Source organism: Argopecten irradians, chromosome 6 (assembly GCF_041381155.1).
Source record: "Argopecten irradians isolate NY chromosome 6, Ai_NY, whole genome shotgun sequence".
Taxonomy (NCBI): Eukaryota; Metazoa; Mollusca; class Bivalvia; order Pectinida; family Pectinidae; genus Argopecten; species Argopecten irradians.
This window is the reverse complement of record NC_091139.1, coordinates 27,641,613-27,657,691: the sequence shown is the minus strand read 5'-3', so window position 1 is coordinate 27,657,691 and position 16,079 is coordinate 27,641,613. Positions and strand designations below refer to the sequence as shown.

The following is a 16,079-nucleotide window of genomic DNA, read 5'->3' as shown; positions in this document are numbered from 1 at the left end:
TACCTACCTTTCGGCGGTGGTACCTTCCCCAGATTTGCACCTCCTTCACTAATCCTATACCTACCTTTTGGTTCTGGCTTAGGAGCCTCCTGCTGCACCTCCTCCTCACTTGTTAAAGGCAGTTCCCTCAAAATAACTGTATCATCCTCTCCAACATCCAACCATCTGGAATTAATAGAATACTTTTAACCAATGTATATTACAATAAGAAAGGAGTATGGTCATAAAACTCTTTCATAGAATGTCTACTTAATAGCAAGATTTTAGCAATGGAGTTCAATGGACTATAAAATATCACTCTATAAGCCTGTATTATTATTGATTATACTTTATCTGGCCCCAGTTTCATCAACATTCCTTAACTTTGTGGAGAACATTATACAAAGTTAAAGAAACTTCCGCATGATTTTTCCCTGAACTTCTGGAATGCTTTTCTATGGAGAATGGTAAGTTATGGAAATTCTTAAAGTTAAGGAATATTGTTGAAACTGGGCCCTGTTACACTATCTTTTTTTAATTCATGGAGACATGATACATTAATCTCTGACATACTTACTTGTCACACTTGAAGATGTACTTATGTGTAGGTCTATCAGACACAGTTACTGTAACCTTGTCTAGGAACCATCCCGCTCCAGGATTCTCACCGTCATGGCCAACCACGACCTTTGTCAACTTCTCAAGGTCAACAGCCTCTACTTCAAATAGGTCCGTCTGTAACAAGGCACAGTTTAAGTTTAAATTAGCATAGGTGTTAATCAAAATTAAAACAAACATAAATCTTGGATTTTCTTTGATTTTTTTAATTTTATTTTTTATTTTTGCAAATTTCCTTCAGTTTCTAAGCAACATTTCACTTGATATTTTAGGAAAAAGGAACTTTTAAAAGATATTGCCTGTAAGAATGTTTAAATCTACAGAAAAAGAAAAAGAGAAAGTGCTTACTTCCCCTTGCTCAAACTTGTTGGCATTGTTCCTGGCTGCGAGCAAACGGCGACGTCCTGTGTTGCCTCTTTCACCAAACAGCTCTATGAACACATTAGCGTCAGTTCCGGCCTGAAACTTGTCCCCTGTGATGACTTCCAGGTTGTATGTCTTTACTGTAATATCAGAATACTCAAATCAGTCACACAACACACTCACAAACATAAACCCAAGGTTAAAATAATCCATTTTTCATTATTAAAGCTTCCAAAATACTGACTTGGGTACGGTAGTTTTGTGCTGAGACAACCTTGAACTTTGCTACCTGTTCAGTTGACCTTTCACCTATCTGTTGGCAATCTGTTTTAAATTAATAAATTGACTTTGACTTATCTATGATCATTCTGTCTAATTAACTGACCTTGACCTATCTTTGACCTTGACCTACCTCTTAGTTGGTCCTCTGTTGATTCGGCCTTGACAGCAAACTCTTTCCAGAAATCGTTGTAGCCATCTAGCTTTATCCACTGGTCAGCGGGGAAGGTCAAGGTTTTATCAGACTTCATATTGGTCAAAGTCAACTACAGAAGAATTCAAAACATTCATATAATAACATATAAGGTATTGTGTATTATTGTTTAAGTATAGGAGAAACACCGAAAACTGTAGATTAGTCAAGATAATGGACAATGCGAGGCCCGAAGTGAAAGGTGTACTAATCTACAGACAGAACAAGTACTTGAACAATAGTCTAAATAAAGTACTGGGGACAACAAAAGATGACATCATAGCCATGTTTTAATGTCTTTGAAACAAATGAATAAAAATAATTTAATGTTAACTATTTTACTTTCACATACTGTATTTGACCCTATAAGTGCCCCTTCCCTATTTGAAGCCTTAACTTCACTTATACCTCAAATTAAACATGGGACTGAAAATTAGAAAACTGTGTAAGTTTTTTAGTTGATTTTTTCGCAAATTGCTCTATGGTTTACTTTATGCAATAGTGTCATGAAAAGCTAGTCCAAATTTAGTTCAATTAAGCGCTCCTTTGTTTCAATTTTCAAGCACCCTGGGCGCTTATCGGGTCAAATACGGTAATCAGAAACCATAATACTCTACCTCTTTAAGGAACCAGGAAGGAGCAGTGTCCACACTCTCATACCACATCAGGTCATGTTGGTAACTATGGAAACCAACTCTGACCTTGTAAACCTCCCCAATGTCTTCCTCAACATGTACCTGATCAGTAACATAGTACATGTATAATAACTTAAACATATTTTTGCGAAAAGAAATTGTTTTGATCACGAAAATTGTGAACATTTTCAACTGCTAAAATTAAATTTTCTCATTCTGAAATCAAATTGCCAAAATTCTGACTCGCAAAAAAACCCGGCTAATATATGGTTTATCACAAAAGCTGTATCATTTATTTCAAAATTGAAATTTACCTGATTTTATCTTTAGACTTGGGAATTCTACCATATAGTTCTATCTTATACAATCACATTTACTATCATTGTAAAACGATATTACATAGATCTTCATAAGTTCTGACAATAATTGAAAATACCATTTACAATTATTTATAATCGTTACTGTCAAAAGAAATACTGTTCAGTAAATAAACGAGAGCAAAATTTCTAAATACCATGAATTCATCTGTTTTTCCAATATCAAATCTGAATTCTTCACTCTCCCCAATAACTTTAGGCTCAGTTTGACCTTTGCTGCCATAAATAATAACAACAGCTGCCGAACCTGTGCCTTGTCCAGCTTCATCACCTGTGACGGTACTAATTTTCCAGGGGTCACCTGTAACCATAGAGATAAGGATTTTCAAAGGCCTGGGATAAATAAACAAAAAAAAGATATTAGAGTACACAGGTATGAGCAAAAGAATGATCATAGCCTAGCATTGAAAAATTGAAATAACTTTATTCATCCCTTGATATCTATGTCCTCCATTGCCTCAAAATATATCTTCTATCCTTTGGTAGGATTTTCTCACTGAAATCTTCACACCATGCCATCTGTATTCCACTAACTCAAAGGGATGCCGCTAAATAGAACCTTACATGGGTCTATCAAGTGGAAAAGGATATCTAAATGCGAGGAAAGCTGTCAGTGTTGATGGACAAAATCTTTTACAAGGGTTGAAATATCACTGTCCACTTGACAAACCATGTTTGATCATTTTTCTCCCTTCCTTAGTAGAAATGATGAAATTTTAATTGCTTTTCAGCTTTTTTTTTCATCACAGGAATGTTGTTATGGGTCAAAGTTGATGCGGTTACGCTGCATGTATCAATGATGTCACATAATTGTCTAGAGCATGTGAGCCTTCTTACCTCTCAGTGTATGACAGAGTTTTCTCCCATATCTCACAGGGTTATCCTTCGGTTGCTAGGGAAAAGATAACTCTGTCTTTTACCAGGGTAGGGAAAAGACAGTTAACATGCGCTTGACAATGACATCATCGATACATGCCGAGATTATTGTCAAGGATGCAAGCCTCAGGTTGACCAGCCAAAAAGGTTGACCAGCCAAAATCTTTCACTTGGGTTGAGATATCCCTGTCCACTAGACAGACTCATGTAAGATTCTATTAATCTTTTCCTTAGCAACCTTGGGATTATCCCTGTGAAGTATGGGATAATTTTCTTCCACTGACTGTTAATCTTCTCCACCCTGATGATAATAGGTATGATGATAAATAAAATGTAAGTTTACAGAACAGTGTGTACCTTTAGGTGAAGGAGGCCTTTCCTCTTCAATGGCAACTTCAGATAGGATAAGTTCTCTCACAATCTTCTGGTCATCTTTTCCAGCGTCCAGCCACCTGTAAACAATTCAGTTTACAATCAAGGTCATTAAAGAAAGTCAAGGCAATTTTCAAAGCTCAATAGAATTTTAAAATCATGATACAATAAATGCCATAATTAAATTTTTAAAAAAATCTCCTGTGAGAAGTATCAAAAGAATAATTTTGCTTTGCTGTAAAATTCTAGCTGGCCAATACAAGGCTCTGCCGAGTGATGATAGCCAAAATATCTCACAAGAGGGTTAAGATTAATAAAATCTTTCACCCCCTTTGGGGTGAGAGGGGAGTGTTTAACAGCTTAAGAATCCTATCCTGATGGTTAAGATCTCCTGCCTCACCCCAAAGATTCTTTTTCTCTTAGCCATTGTGAGCATGTGCAAAGATCTCATGTAGCTTGTCTTTAACGTAGGGTAAGATAGAAAATTCTCACACTTGTAAAATTGCAGATAGACTTACTTATCACACTGGAACACAAAACTCTCCTTAGCAGACTCAAACTCCTTCACAACCACTTTGTCTAGGTACCAGCCTGACCCAGGGTTAGAGGAACTGTGACCGACCTCGATCTTGGTCAAATTGTCAAGGTCAACTGCTTCAATCTCAAATATATCCATCTGTAATTATCAGAAAGTACAGTAATCTTTACATCCGACAACACAGATCAGACCATGTGAATTTTTTCTCACATGATAATATGATCTATAATATTTTTTTTATTTTTGTTGAGCAGGCAAAAATCAATCTTTACATCATTATCTGAACAAAGAGATGATAATAGAAATTGAATGTCATGAAAACTTGGCTTCCTGTGTTTAATGTTTTGCAACACACATTATTGCTTTCATATCTGTCTGAGAAGGATAACTTACTGCTCCCTGTTCAAATTTGTTATCATTGTTTCTAGATGTGAGGAGTCTTCGTCTGCCTGTATCGCCTCGCTCTCCAAACAACTGAAGGAACACGTTGGCAGCTGTACCAGCCGTCTGCTCATTTCCCGTGTACACCTCCACATAATACCGCTTCACTGTCAACAAAATATCTATATAAGTGACATCTTAATCAAACAGAAATGTGTGTAAGACATAAATGCTCATACTTCCATAATAAATAAGTTCTGCCAAATTTTTAAACTCATACCAAAGTAAATACATAATGTACTGCCATGGTCTTCGTATTGCCGTGATACTATACATATACATGACACACACGACAATATCGTTAGAGTTGGGCTATATCAGAAGCCTTCTCTCAGCTGATTTGTGTGAAAAATCAAGGTAGGAAATGATTTTTCCATTAAGTCCTTTACCTGTGAGTTCATCCTTCTCCTGCTGGACTGGAAACTCTCTCCAGAAATCATCTTTCCCATCCAACTTCACCCAGGCATTGGTATCAAATATGTACACATCATTCCTGGTCGTGTCGTCCAATTTTATCTGAAAAGATAAAATTGTTTTTCTCAATTACTGAAATATTTCAAAGCAAGCGTCAGATGCCTGGAGCATAAGCATGTATTTTACAGAAAAATGTATTTCCTGTAAAAGATAATAAGAACGTAGTGTCTATAGTGATGAAAGTAGATTTCAGGAAAAAAAATAAAATTCAAAATAAGAACTGACAGTTTACCGAGTTGACACCTAATAACTGACCTGATTGACAAACCATGACGGGGCTGTAGCACTGTCCTCGTACCAAGACAGTTCATGGTCATGAAATCCAACCCGCACCTTGTAGACAGCACCTACCTCTGCTTCTACTCTCACCTGTAAGATCATCATTCATCAATTAATTAAAATAATCAATTAATTAGTATAATCAATTAAAGCCAGGCAAATCTAAATTATTTCTGTTCAATCTAACATGATATTTGAAGCATAATATTTATTGCAAATAAAGCCCCTTCAAACAATATTGAACTCTTAATCTCCATTTTGAAGAAATATTAACTTAAAGGCCCACTACCTTTCCGAAACTGCTTTTAATTTTTAAAATTGGAATTAAAACGAGATCAATAATTTTGTTGAGTCACAAAAGTTATTAACTTACCGTTAATACTCAACTTACCATCACCTTCTTAACAATTTAATTATAAATTAAATGCTAATTTTCATAACGCTGGTCGTTTTATGTTTCCCGCTGTTGTCCTAATTACCGCGTGTCGATTGACTATCACTGTGCCAGACGGCATAGTGAAATGAATTTTCACTGTTAACATAGCTTATGCAGGGAATCTTGTATTTGGTTACCATAACTGTTATAACATCCTCTTAGGCCATTAATAAAATTTTTGTATATTATTATTGTTTTTAAGAATTTTTTAATTTTTGTTTCGCAAAGGTAGTGGGTCTTTAAGAAACAAGGCTAATTTAAAATGGTTGAAGGTTGTTTCTCTAAAAGTAGTATTTAACTTCAACAATCAAGGAAGTTTTACACTTGAGACACATATTACAAAATTATCAAATCTCCCATATTCTACATTTTTTTTTCTCAAAACCCTCAAAAAACATATTAAAAGAGCAGTATAGAGAAATGTATATCAACTTTCTCCTGCAGCTACTTAATTTTGCAATTTAATTTTTCCGATCTAGCTGGTGGAGATAAATTTTTGCAGAATCAAAATATCTGTCAATATTATCAAAGTAAATAATAGTGATAGTAAATTGCACACAAAAGACAGTTGGTTAATAGAAAATGTCCCATTACTTGTCTATCAGATAACTATATACCTCGTGTTTGTCTGTCTTGCCCTCGTAGAAGCGGAAGTTCGGATCCTCCCCAATCACCAAGGGTTCACTGTGACCCTTATCTCCATAGATCACCAAGGCTACAGCAGCCACTGTGCCTTGTCCATCCTCTGAGCCTGTTACCGTGGTGACTGACCAAGGCTCTCCTGTAGATAAACATCAAAATGACAGTATTTTTGTACTTCATTCCTTAAGACAAATAAATGACAATGGAAGTGCAGGAAAGTCTCAAAGATGGCAGATGCTATGTTAAATAGATATCAATTGCAATCTTCTAACATAACCAAATGATAAAAAAATACTTTTTTTTTCTTTTTATTTCACCTTCCAATTATAATATTATAGTGGATAACTTAATATCAAGCATACTTTTTCCCTTTCAAATTGATAAGCAGATATCCGTTTTTTAATTTCTGAGAAAATACATTTGTATAGTTTTACCTTTAGGAGGAGGAGTTGGTGGGGTTGGAGATTTTTGTACTTCCTGTTCTGTTTGTTCAGGTGTTTCTGGTTTTGGTGTTTCTGCTTTCGGTGTTTCTGGTTTTGGTGTTTCTGCTTTGGGCGTTTCTGGTTTTGGTGTTTCTTGCTTTGGTGTATCAGGTTTCGGAGTAGCAACCTTTTCCTGAACGACAGGAGCAACAACTCGGACTGGAGAAGGACTTCGGACAGAACCGTCTGAGATGAACAGGGTTCTCTCCACCTTACCATCCTCCTCACCTGCATCTAGCCAGCTGTCAATACAACAGACAATCATTACACATCTACTGCACAGGCAAACTTTTCTTACCTGAATTTCAGGTTCAGAAATCTTGACCTAAAATTGACCAGAATTTCATGTCAAGAAGATTTCTTAACCTGAAATTAAGGCCGAATTTCATGTGAAATTCTGGCCAATTTCAGGTTGAACAAAATCATAGTAATTTATAATAGTTATCTAACTAAAAGATGAAAAATGCATCAGATATTGATTCAAGATAACCATGTACTTACCGGTCACAGCTAAAAACACTTTCCTCAACAGTTTCATCTGACTCCATAACAACTACTTTCTTCAGGAACCAGCCTGATCCTAAAACAAAATTAAAGTATATGTTTTTCATCTAATTTTATAAAGTAATTGATATCTCCTTTCTCAAATTCTTCAAATACTTTTTTTCGATATGAAAACGTTCATGAGACAGTCAAACCTCAAACAGTTTGCCAAACAGCAATAACATTACACATTGAGTTCTTACCTTCCAGCAATGAACCATGACCTATGGTGACCTTTTGTAGTTCTCCAAGGGATACGGCCTCGACCTCAAACTGGTCAACCTACACAAATCAATGACCTTGGCATTAGTAATGATAGAGTTTACAGTTATGATTATTTGCCATATGGAATTTTAATCATCCTATACAGCCATTCCCAGGACATCAAACAGCACAGAAAACAATTATTGAAAATTTTAGATATGAAAGAAATCAATTGCAGAGCACATTAATAATTATTTTCAAAATAGAGCAGATATTCCTACCTTCAAAAAGGTAACATAATGTTTAATTGATTGTTTTGGAACTTGTTACTGTTGTTCAGCAAGAGTTTTATGTTTACTTTTGTTTACCTGGTTATTTTGGAACATGTTTTCGTTGTTCAGTGAGTGTTTGAGGCTACGTCTGCCCGTGTTACCCTTGTCACCAGACAGATAGATGTACACATCCTCTGCTGGCTTGTGGATCTGGCCAAGGTGTACATATACCTGGTACCTCAACACTGTAATACAACAGATCATATACAATACACCACAAAATAAATTTCACCACAGTTCTTCAAAAGTATAACATGTCTCAAAAGTATAACAGTTTCTTCAAAATCTAACAGTTTCTACAAAGTATAACGCTTCTCCAAAGTATAACGTTTCTACAAAATATAACAGTTCCTTCAAAAATTTGAATCTCCTTGACAAGGTTCTAATGATTTGCAATGGTATTCTCAAAAGTATATGAAACTTTCGCAAAACCGTTTCTTATGAACAGATAAGGCAGTAAATTCTGGTGCCATCAATGACAAGAAACAAACAATTTTGGATGATTTCAATCATATGGAATATTCTAGTGTTTACATTCTGGTACAAGTATAGTAGGCCATACGACAGGGAACTCCCTCCATCCATCTAGTTTATCGTCCACCGTCACCCAATCATTGAACTTTTAATTAAAGTTATCTAAGATTATTTACCTTCTGGTACAAGTATAGCAGGCCATACGACAGGGAGCTCCCACCATCCATCTAGTTTATCGTCCACCGTCACCCAATCATTGAACTTTTAATTAAAGTTATCTAAGATTATTTACCTTCTGGTACAAGTATAGCAGGCCATACAACAGGGAACTCCCTCCATCCATCTAGTTTATCGTCCACCGTCACCCAATCATTGAACTCATAAGTAAAGACATCACCGGTGTCATCATCTTCACATTTTATCTGTGAAAACGAACAGAAAATGATTAATTATAGGGTATAGTTCTGAAACATAGAAACATATAAATTAAGTCCTTTGTGTTCAATTTAGTGAAACTAATATACTTTGTTTGGTTAAGTTGGCCTGAAAGTTTTGGTCAGAAATAATAATACAGAAAATAAAACAATGACAAATAGAGGGATTGTTAGATGTGTATACCTCCAATCTTTGATAGGATGTATAATATTATGGATATTATTACATAGAAGGTGATTCCACACAAACAAAACAGAAATTACCTTGCGTAGATACCAGCCTTTAGGTTTAGAATTATCCTGAAAACCCAGCCTCACTTTGTATAACTCTCCAATATCATCTGTCACTTTCACCTGAAGAAAAAAAAAAGATTTTTTTGCTTACAAGTAAATGTAATGATAACAAATCATGTTAAAACATGCAGTTCTCCCACTCATGCCATCTACATTTATCTCCTGTACAGTATAAGGGTCGGTCAAGCCTAGAGCATTTAGGTCTAATGCACAGAAGTACATTTACAATTACAATGTACATTTACTTTCAATTAACAATATTTTTATCTATATTTTTCCTTACTCTACAATAGTCATTCATACCTTATACAGTTATTTGTCTTTATTTTTATTGATCTCCACTTATCTTATAGATGTTGGTCACACTTTGCAGAGTTATCTCCTCTAATGAACATTTATCTCCCCTTACCTTACAGACATCAGTAATGCCTATTTGGAAGGCATTCTCCTTGGCAGATTGGAGTAGAATGGGTGGTGACTCCGCCTTATCTCCACTCATAATGATAACAAGGTCAGAGGCAGAGTCACCTCCCTTTTGACCACCGGTCTCTGTTTCTATGGTCCAAGCCCCCTCTAAAACATTTGCAAAAATATATAAATATCTACATACAACATCCAAATCAAATAACGTGAACATTTCTACAAAAATGGTTTGCTCTAAAACAACTCTGAACATTTTCTTGGTGTTTATGTACAAAATGTAAAGTGGATAAGCAGTGACCTTAGACCTTGTATAATTTCTGACTTTCATACTTACTTGAGTCTATAGGGTTATAGTCAACCCCGTATGGCAGGACTACAGAGCTTGGCTCCACTTTAGTGACCCGTATATTGACCTCTGCTGCCTTATCCTTCTCCTCCTTGGTACCAATCCATCTACAGCAGGAAAAGTCAGAATCAAACTTCAATTATAATAACACATAAATCTATAACTAATGTAAAAGAGCCGAAAGTTTGAGTGCAAGATTAGAATAATCTTTTTGAATATGGAAATTGGTGTGAGAGGCCTTCTTTGAAAGGAAAATATTGTTATTTATATGTCTATTGAATTTTTTTTTTTTGGGGGGGTTGGGTGGTGGGAGACAAAAGAACACATAAATCTTCTATTGAAGCAAAAAGAATTACATGTATTTGGATTTTTGATATGTTATCCTGAAAAACCAACATAAATTGACATTGTTTTGAGTTCAATCAACCATCAACACATGTTTGGGTACAATTTAACAAATCAACAATTGACATAGCAGTATCACATTAAAATCATAATCAAAATTTGAAAGGAAGCATTAATAACTTACTTGTTATGATCAAATATATATTCAATATTCTTAAACTCTCCAGACTTCACAGTGACCTTCTCAAGAAGCCAGGGGTCACCAGGTCCCTTTTCAACAACAACCTTGGCCAGTTCCCCAAGGTCAACTGCTTCCAGTTTAAATATGTCAACCTGAAACAAAAAGTGAAACTTACTGTTAAATGGCATTCAGAGCTTTTGATATAAGAAGTCTATCAGTGACACTGTTTAATTCAGAGGTTCATTTTTAGAGAGTTTAGCTTACCTGTCCCGTCTGAAATTTTGTTTTATTGGTCTGACTCTTAGTGAGATGTCGGCGACCAGAGTCGAACTGCTGACCATAGAGTGTTAGGAAAACATTGGCCTTAGTGCCAGCGTTAAGTTCTTCTTCACTGGTATACACCTCCACATAGTACGGCACCACTGTAACATAGAAAGTGTATAAATAATCAGACCACATGACCACATCGTACTTTCCTAATTGCAGATGACTAGGCTTTTGGCTTAACCCATTCACCCCTGAAGACACATTTAGGCTCTTCTAAATCAAAGACTAGACCAGTCCATTATGAAATGTCAGGGGTGAATGAGTTAAAACCATACTTATTGAATTTGACTGCAAGTATAATATTACAATTGCAATCTATATAATTTTCACATGATTATCAGATGACATTTGAATTTGAAATATATAACAATAAGTGATATGTAAAACACTACCCACCTTGTTTGTAGCCTTTGCCCATTTTGATGACCGGGAGTTCCTTTCTGATGTCCCCACCTTGCTCTCCGACCCAAGCCGAGAAATCAAACAATAGGTCCTCCTCAGTCACTGTGTCCGTTAACTTGATCTGTAAGTTAAAAGATCAATTTAGTATAGAGATCTATTGGGGATGTAAAGATCTAGTAAAGAAAACTGAGAAAAGGGCATTAGACTTTTGATGTCTTTCTTCTATCTAACAAGGGAAAAAAATTTACCTTTGAGATGGTCCAAAGAGGATTGGGGTCTTCTTCAAGGCCAGAGCTCACACGGATCTTATGTAGGTCACCAATCTTGCTGAGATCAATTGCCTGTAGAAAAAATATAATGTCATACCTTGAATTTTTCTTTTTAAAGGGTTTAGGACTAGAATGAATTTATCTTTGAAAGATTAAGAAAGCAAACTTTATTTCTTCAATGCTCTTACTTTCAAAGCATGTTTTTCATTGTCTTTTATATAAGTGTTTAATTTTGCAACAACATCACCTTAACATATTACTAAAAACAGGTATAAGAGATTTACTCATTCACACCTGAAAATCTGTAATAGACTGTTCCCGCCTCTGAATTAGATGAACTCAAATGTGTATACAGGGGTATACAAGTTAACATTCCGGGAACTACAGGGGTATACAAGTTAACATACCGGGAACTACAGGGGTATACAAGTTAACATACCGGGAACTACAGGGGTATACAAGTTAACATACCGGGAACTACAGGGGTATACAAGTTAACATACCGGGAACTACAGGGGTATACAAGTTAACATACCGGGAACTACAGGGGTATACAAGTTAACATACCGGGAACTACAGGGGTATACAAGTTAACATACCGGGAACTACAGGGGTATACAAGTTAACATACCGGGAACTACAGGGGTTATACAAGTTAACATACCGGGAACTACAGGGGTATACAAGTTAACATACCGGGAACTACAGGGGTATACAAGTTAACATACGGAAACTACAGGGGTATACAAGTTAACATACCGGGAACTACAGGGGTATACAAGTTAACATACCGGGAACTACAGGGGTATACAAGTTAACATACCGAGAACTACAGGGGTATACAAGTTAACATACCGGGAACTACAGGGGTATACAAGTTAACATACCGGGAACTACAGGGGTATACAAGTTAACATACCGGGAACTACAGGGGTATACAAGTTAAATACCGGAACTACAGGGTATACAAGTTACAACTACAGGGGTATACAAGTTAACATACCGGGAACTACAGGGGTATACAAGTTAACATACGGGAACTACAGGGGTATACAAGTTAACATACCGGGAACTACAGGGGTATACAAGTTAACATACCGGAACTACAGGGGTATACAAGTTAACATACCGGAACTACAGGGGTATACAAGTTAACATACAACACAGGGGTACACTACAGGGTATACAAGTTAACATACCGGGAACTACAGGGGTATACAAGTTAACATACTGGGAACTACAGGGGTATACAAGTTAACATACCGGGAACTACAGGGGTATACAAGTTAACATACCGGGAACTACAGGGGTATACAAGTTAACATACCGGGAACTACAGGGGTATACAAGTTAACATACCGGGAACTACAGGGGTATACAAGTTAACATACCGGGAACTACAGGGGTATACAAGTTAACATACCGGAACTACAGGGGTATACAAGTTAACATACCGGGAACTACAGGGGTATACAAGTTAACATACCGGGAACTACAGGGTATACAAGTTAACATACCGGGAACTACAGGGGTATACAAGTTAACATACTGAGAACTACAGGGGTATACAAGTTAACATACCGGGAACTACAGGGGTATACAAGTTAACATACCGGGAACTACAGGGGTATACAAGTTAACATACCGGGAACTACAGGGGTATACAAGTTAACATACCGGAACTACAGGGTATACAAGTAACATACAGGAACTACAGGGTATACAAGTTAACATACCGGGAACTACAGGGGTATACAAGTTAACATACCGGGAACTACAGGGGTATACAAGTTAACATACCGGAACTACAGGGTATACAAGTTAACATACCGGGAACTACAGGGGTATACAAGTTAACATACCGGAACTACAGGGGTATACAAGTTAACATACCGGGAACTACAGGGGTATACAAGTTAACATACCGGGAACTACAGGGGTATACAAGTTAACATACCGGGAACTACAGGGGTATACAAGTTAACATACGGGAACTACAGGGGTATACAAGTTAACATACCGGGAACTACAGGGGTATACAAGTTAACATACCGGGGTATACAAGTAACAGGGAACTACAGGGTATACAAGTTAACATACTGGGAACTACAGGGGTATACAAGTTAACATACCGGGAACTACAGGGGTATACAAGTTAACATACCGGGAACTACAGGGGTATACAAGTTAACATACCGGGAACTACAGGGGTATACAAGTTAACATACCGGGAACTACAGGGGTATACAAGTTAACATACCGGGAACTACAGGGGTATACAAGTTAACATACCGGGAACTACAGGGGTATACAAGTTAACATACCGGGAACTACAGGGGTATACAAGTTAACATACCGGGAACTACAGGGGTATACAAGTTAACATACAGGAAACTACAGGGGGTATACAAGTTAACATACCGGGAACTACAGGGGTATACAAGTTAACATACCGGGAACTACAGGGGTATACAAGTTAACATACCGGGAACTACAGGGGTATACAAGTTAACATACCGGGAACTACAGGGGTATACAAGTTAACATACCGGGAACTACAGGGGTATACAAGTTAACATACCGGGAACTACAGGGGTATACAAGTTAACATACGGAACTACAGGGGTATACAAGTTAACATACCGGAACTACAGGGGTATACAAGTTAACATACGGGAACTACAGGGGTATACAAGTTAACATACCGGGAACTACAGGGGTATACAAGTTAACATACCGGGAACTACAGGGGTATACAAGTTAACATACCGGGAACTACAGGGGTATACAAGTTAACATACCGGGAACTACAGGGGTATACAAGTTAACATACCGGGAACTACAGGGGTATACAAGTTAACATACAGGGAACTACAGGGGTATACAAGTTAACATACGGAACTACAGGGGTATACAAGTTAACATACCGGGAACTACAGGGGTATACAAGTTAACATACCGGGAACTACAGGGGTATACAAGTTAACATACCGGGAACTACAGGGGTATACAAGTTAACATACCGGAACTACAGGGGAACAAGTTACATACGGACACGGGTATACAACAAGTTAACATACCGGAACTACAGGGGTATACAAGTTAACATACCGGGAACTACAGGGGTATACAAGTTAACATACAGGGAACTACAGGGGTAACAGTTAACAACGAACTACAGGGTATACAAGTTAACATACCGGAACTACAGGGGTTATACAAGTTAACATACCGGGAACTACAGGGGTATACAAGTTAACATACCGGGAACTACAGGGGTATACAAGTTAACATACCGGGAACTACAGGGGTATACAAGTTAACATACCGGGAACTACAGGGGTATACAAGTTAACATACCGGGAACTACAGGGGTATACAAGTTAACATACCGGGAACTACAGGGGTATACAAGTTAACATACCGGAACTACAGGGGTATACAAGTTAACATACCGGAACTACAGGGGTATACAAGTTAACATACCGGGAACTACAGGGGTATACAAGTTAACATACCAGGGAACTACAGGGTATACAAGTTAACATACCGGGAACTACAGGGGTATACAAGTTAACATACAACGGGAACTACAGGGGTATACAAGTTAACATACCGGGAACTACAGGGGTATACAAGTTAACATACCGGGAACTACAGGGGTATACAAGTTAACATACCGGGAACTACAGGGGTATACAAGTTAACATACCGGGAACTACAGGGTATACAAGTTAACATACCGGGAACTACAGGGGTATACAAGTTAACATACCGGGAACTACAGGGGTATACAAGTTAACATACCGGGAACTACAGGGGTATACAAGTTAACATACCGGGAACTACAGGGGTATACAAGTTAACATACCGGGAACTACAGGGGTATACAAGTTAACATACCGGGAACTACAGGGGTATACAAGTTAACATACCGGGAACTACAGGGGTATACAAGTTAACATACCGGGAACTACAGGGGTATACAAGTTAACATACCGGGAACTACAGGGGTATACAAGTTAACATACCGGGAACTACAGGGGTATACAAGTTAACATACCGGGAACTACAGGGGTATACAAGTTAACATACCGGGAACTACAGGGGTATACAAGTTAACATACCGGGAACTACAGGGGTATACAAGTTAACATACTAGGAACTACAGGGGTATACAAGTTAACATACTGAGAACTACAGGGGTATACAAGTTAACATACCGGGAACTACAGGGGTATACAAGTTAACATACCGGGAACTACAGGGGTATACAAGTTAACATACTAGGAACTACAGGGGTATACAAGTTAACATACGGGAACTACAGGGGTATACAAGTTAACATACCGGGAACTACAGGGGTATACAAGTTAACATACCGGGAACTACAGGGGTATACAAGTTAACATACCGGGAACTACAGGGGTATACAAGTTAACATACCGGGAACTACAGGGGTATACAAGTTAACATACCGGGAACTACAGGGGTATACAAGTTAACATACCGGGAACTACA

The 16,079-nt window shown here is 37.4% G+C and overlaps 1 protein-coding gene across 3 annotated transcripts in view; it reads right to left on the bottom strand.

Moving 5' to 3' along the window:
* The window catches only part of LOC138325510 (uncharacterized), a 71,949-nt gene that overhangs the window by 12,795 nt on the left and 43,075 nt on the right, over window positions 1–16,079 (bottom strand). For all 3 annotated transcript variants that reach the window (XM_069271217.1, XM_069271218.1, XM_069271219.1), the window contains 24 exons: window positions 11,538–11,630; window positions 11,284–11,410; window positions 10,825–10,982; window positions 10,564–10,712; window positions 10,023–10,141; window positions 9,675–9,838; window positions 9,236–9,325; window positions 8,830–8,959; window positions 8,100–8,248; window positions 7,731–7,809; window positions 7,486–7,564; window positions 6,937–7,226; window positions 6,478–6,641; window positions 5,401–5,514; window positions 5,061–5,187; window positions 4,624–4,778; window positions 4,211–4,368; window positions 3,678–3,772; window positions 2,582–2,745; window positions 2,050–2,169; window positions 1,373–1,505; window positions 946–1,100; window positions 557–714; window positions 65–165 (listed from right to left, as the gene is read on the bottom strand). In XM_069271217.1, the coding sequence (XP_069127318.1) occupies window positions 65–165; window positions 557–714; window positions 946–1,100; window positions 1,373–1,505; window positions 2,050–2,169; window positions 2,582–2,745; window positions 3,678–3,772; window positions 4,211–4,368; window positions 4,624–4,778; window positions 5,061–5,187; window positions 5,401–5,514; window positions 6,478–6,641; window positions 6,937–7,226; window positions 7,486–7,564; window positions 7,731–7,809; window positions 8,100–8,248; window positions 8,830–8,959; window positions 9,236–9,325; window positions 9,675–9,838; window positions 10,023–10,141; window positions 10,564–10,712; window positions 10,825–10,982; window positions 11,284–11,410; window positions 11,538–11,630 (3,271 nt within the window). The remainder of the gene's footprint in view (window positions 1–64; window positions 166–556; window positions 715–945; window positions 1,101–1,372; window positions 1,506–2,049; window positions 2,170–2,581; window positions 2,746–3,677; window positions 3,773–4,210; window positions 4,369–4,623; window positions 4,779–5,060; window positions 5,188–5,400; window positions 5,515–6,477; window positions 6,642–6,936; window positions 7,227–7,485; window positions 7,565–7,730; window positions 7,810–8,099; window positions 8,249–8,829; window positions 8,960–9,235; window positions 9,326–9,674; window positions 9,839–10,022; window positions 10,142–10,563; window positions 10,713–10,824; window positions 10,983–11,283; window positions 11,411–11,537; window positions 11,631–16,079) is intronic.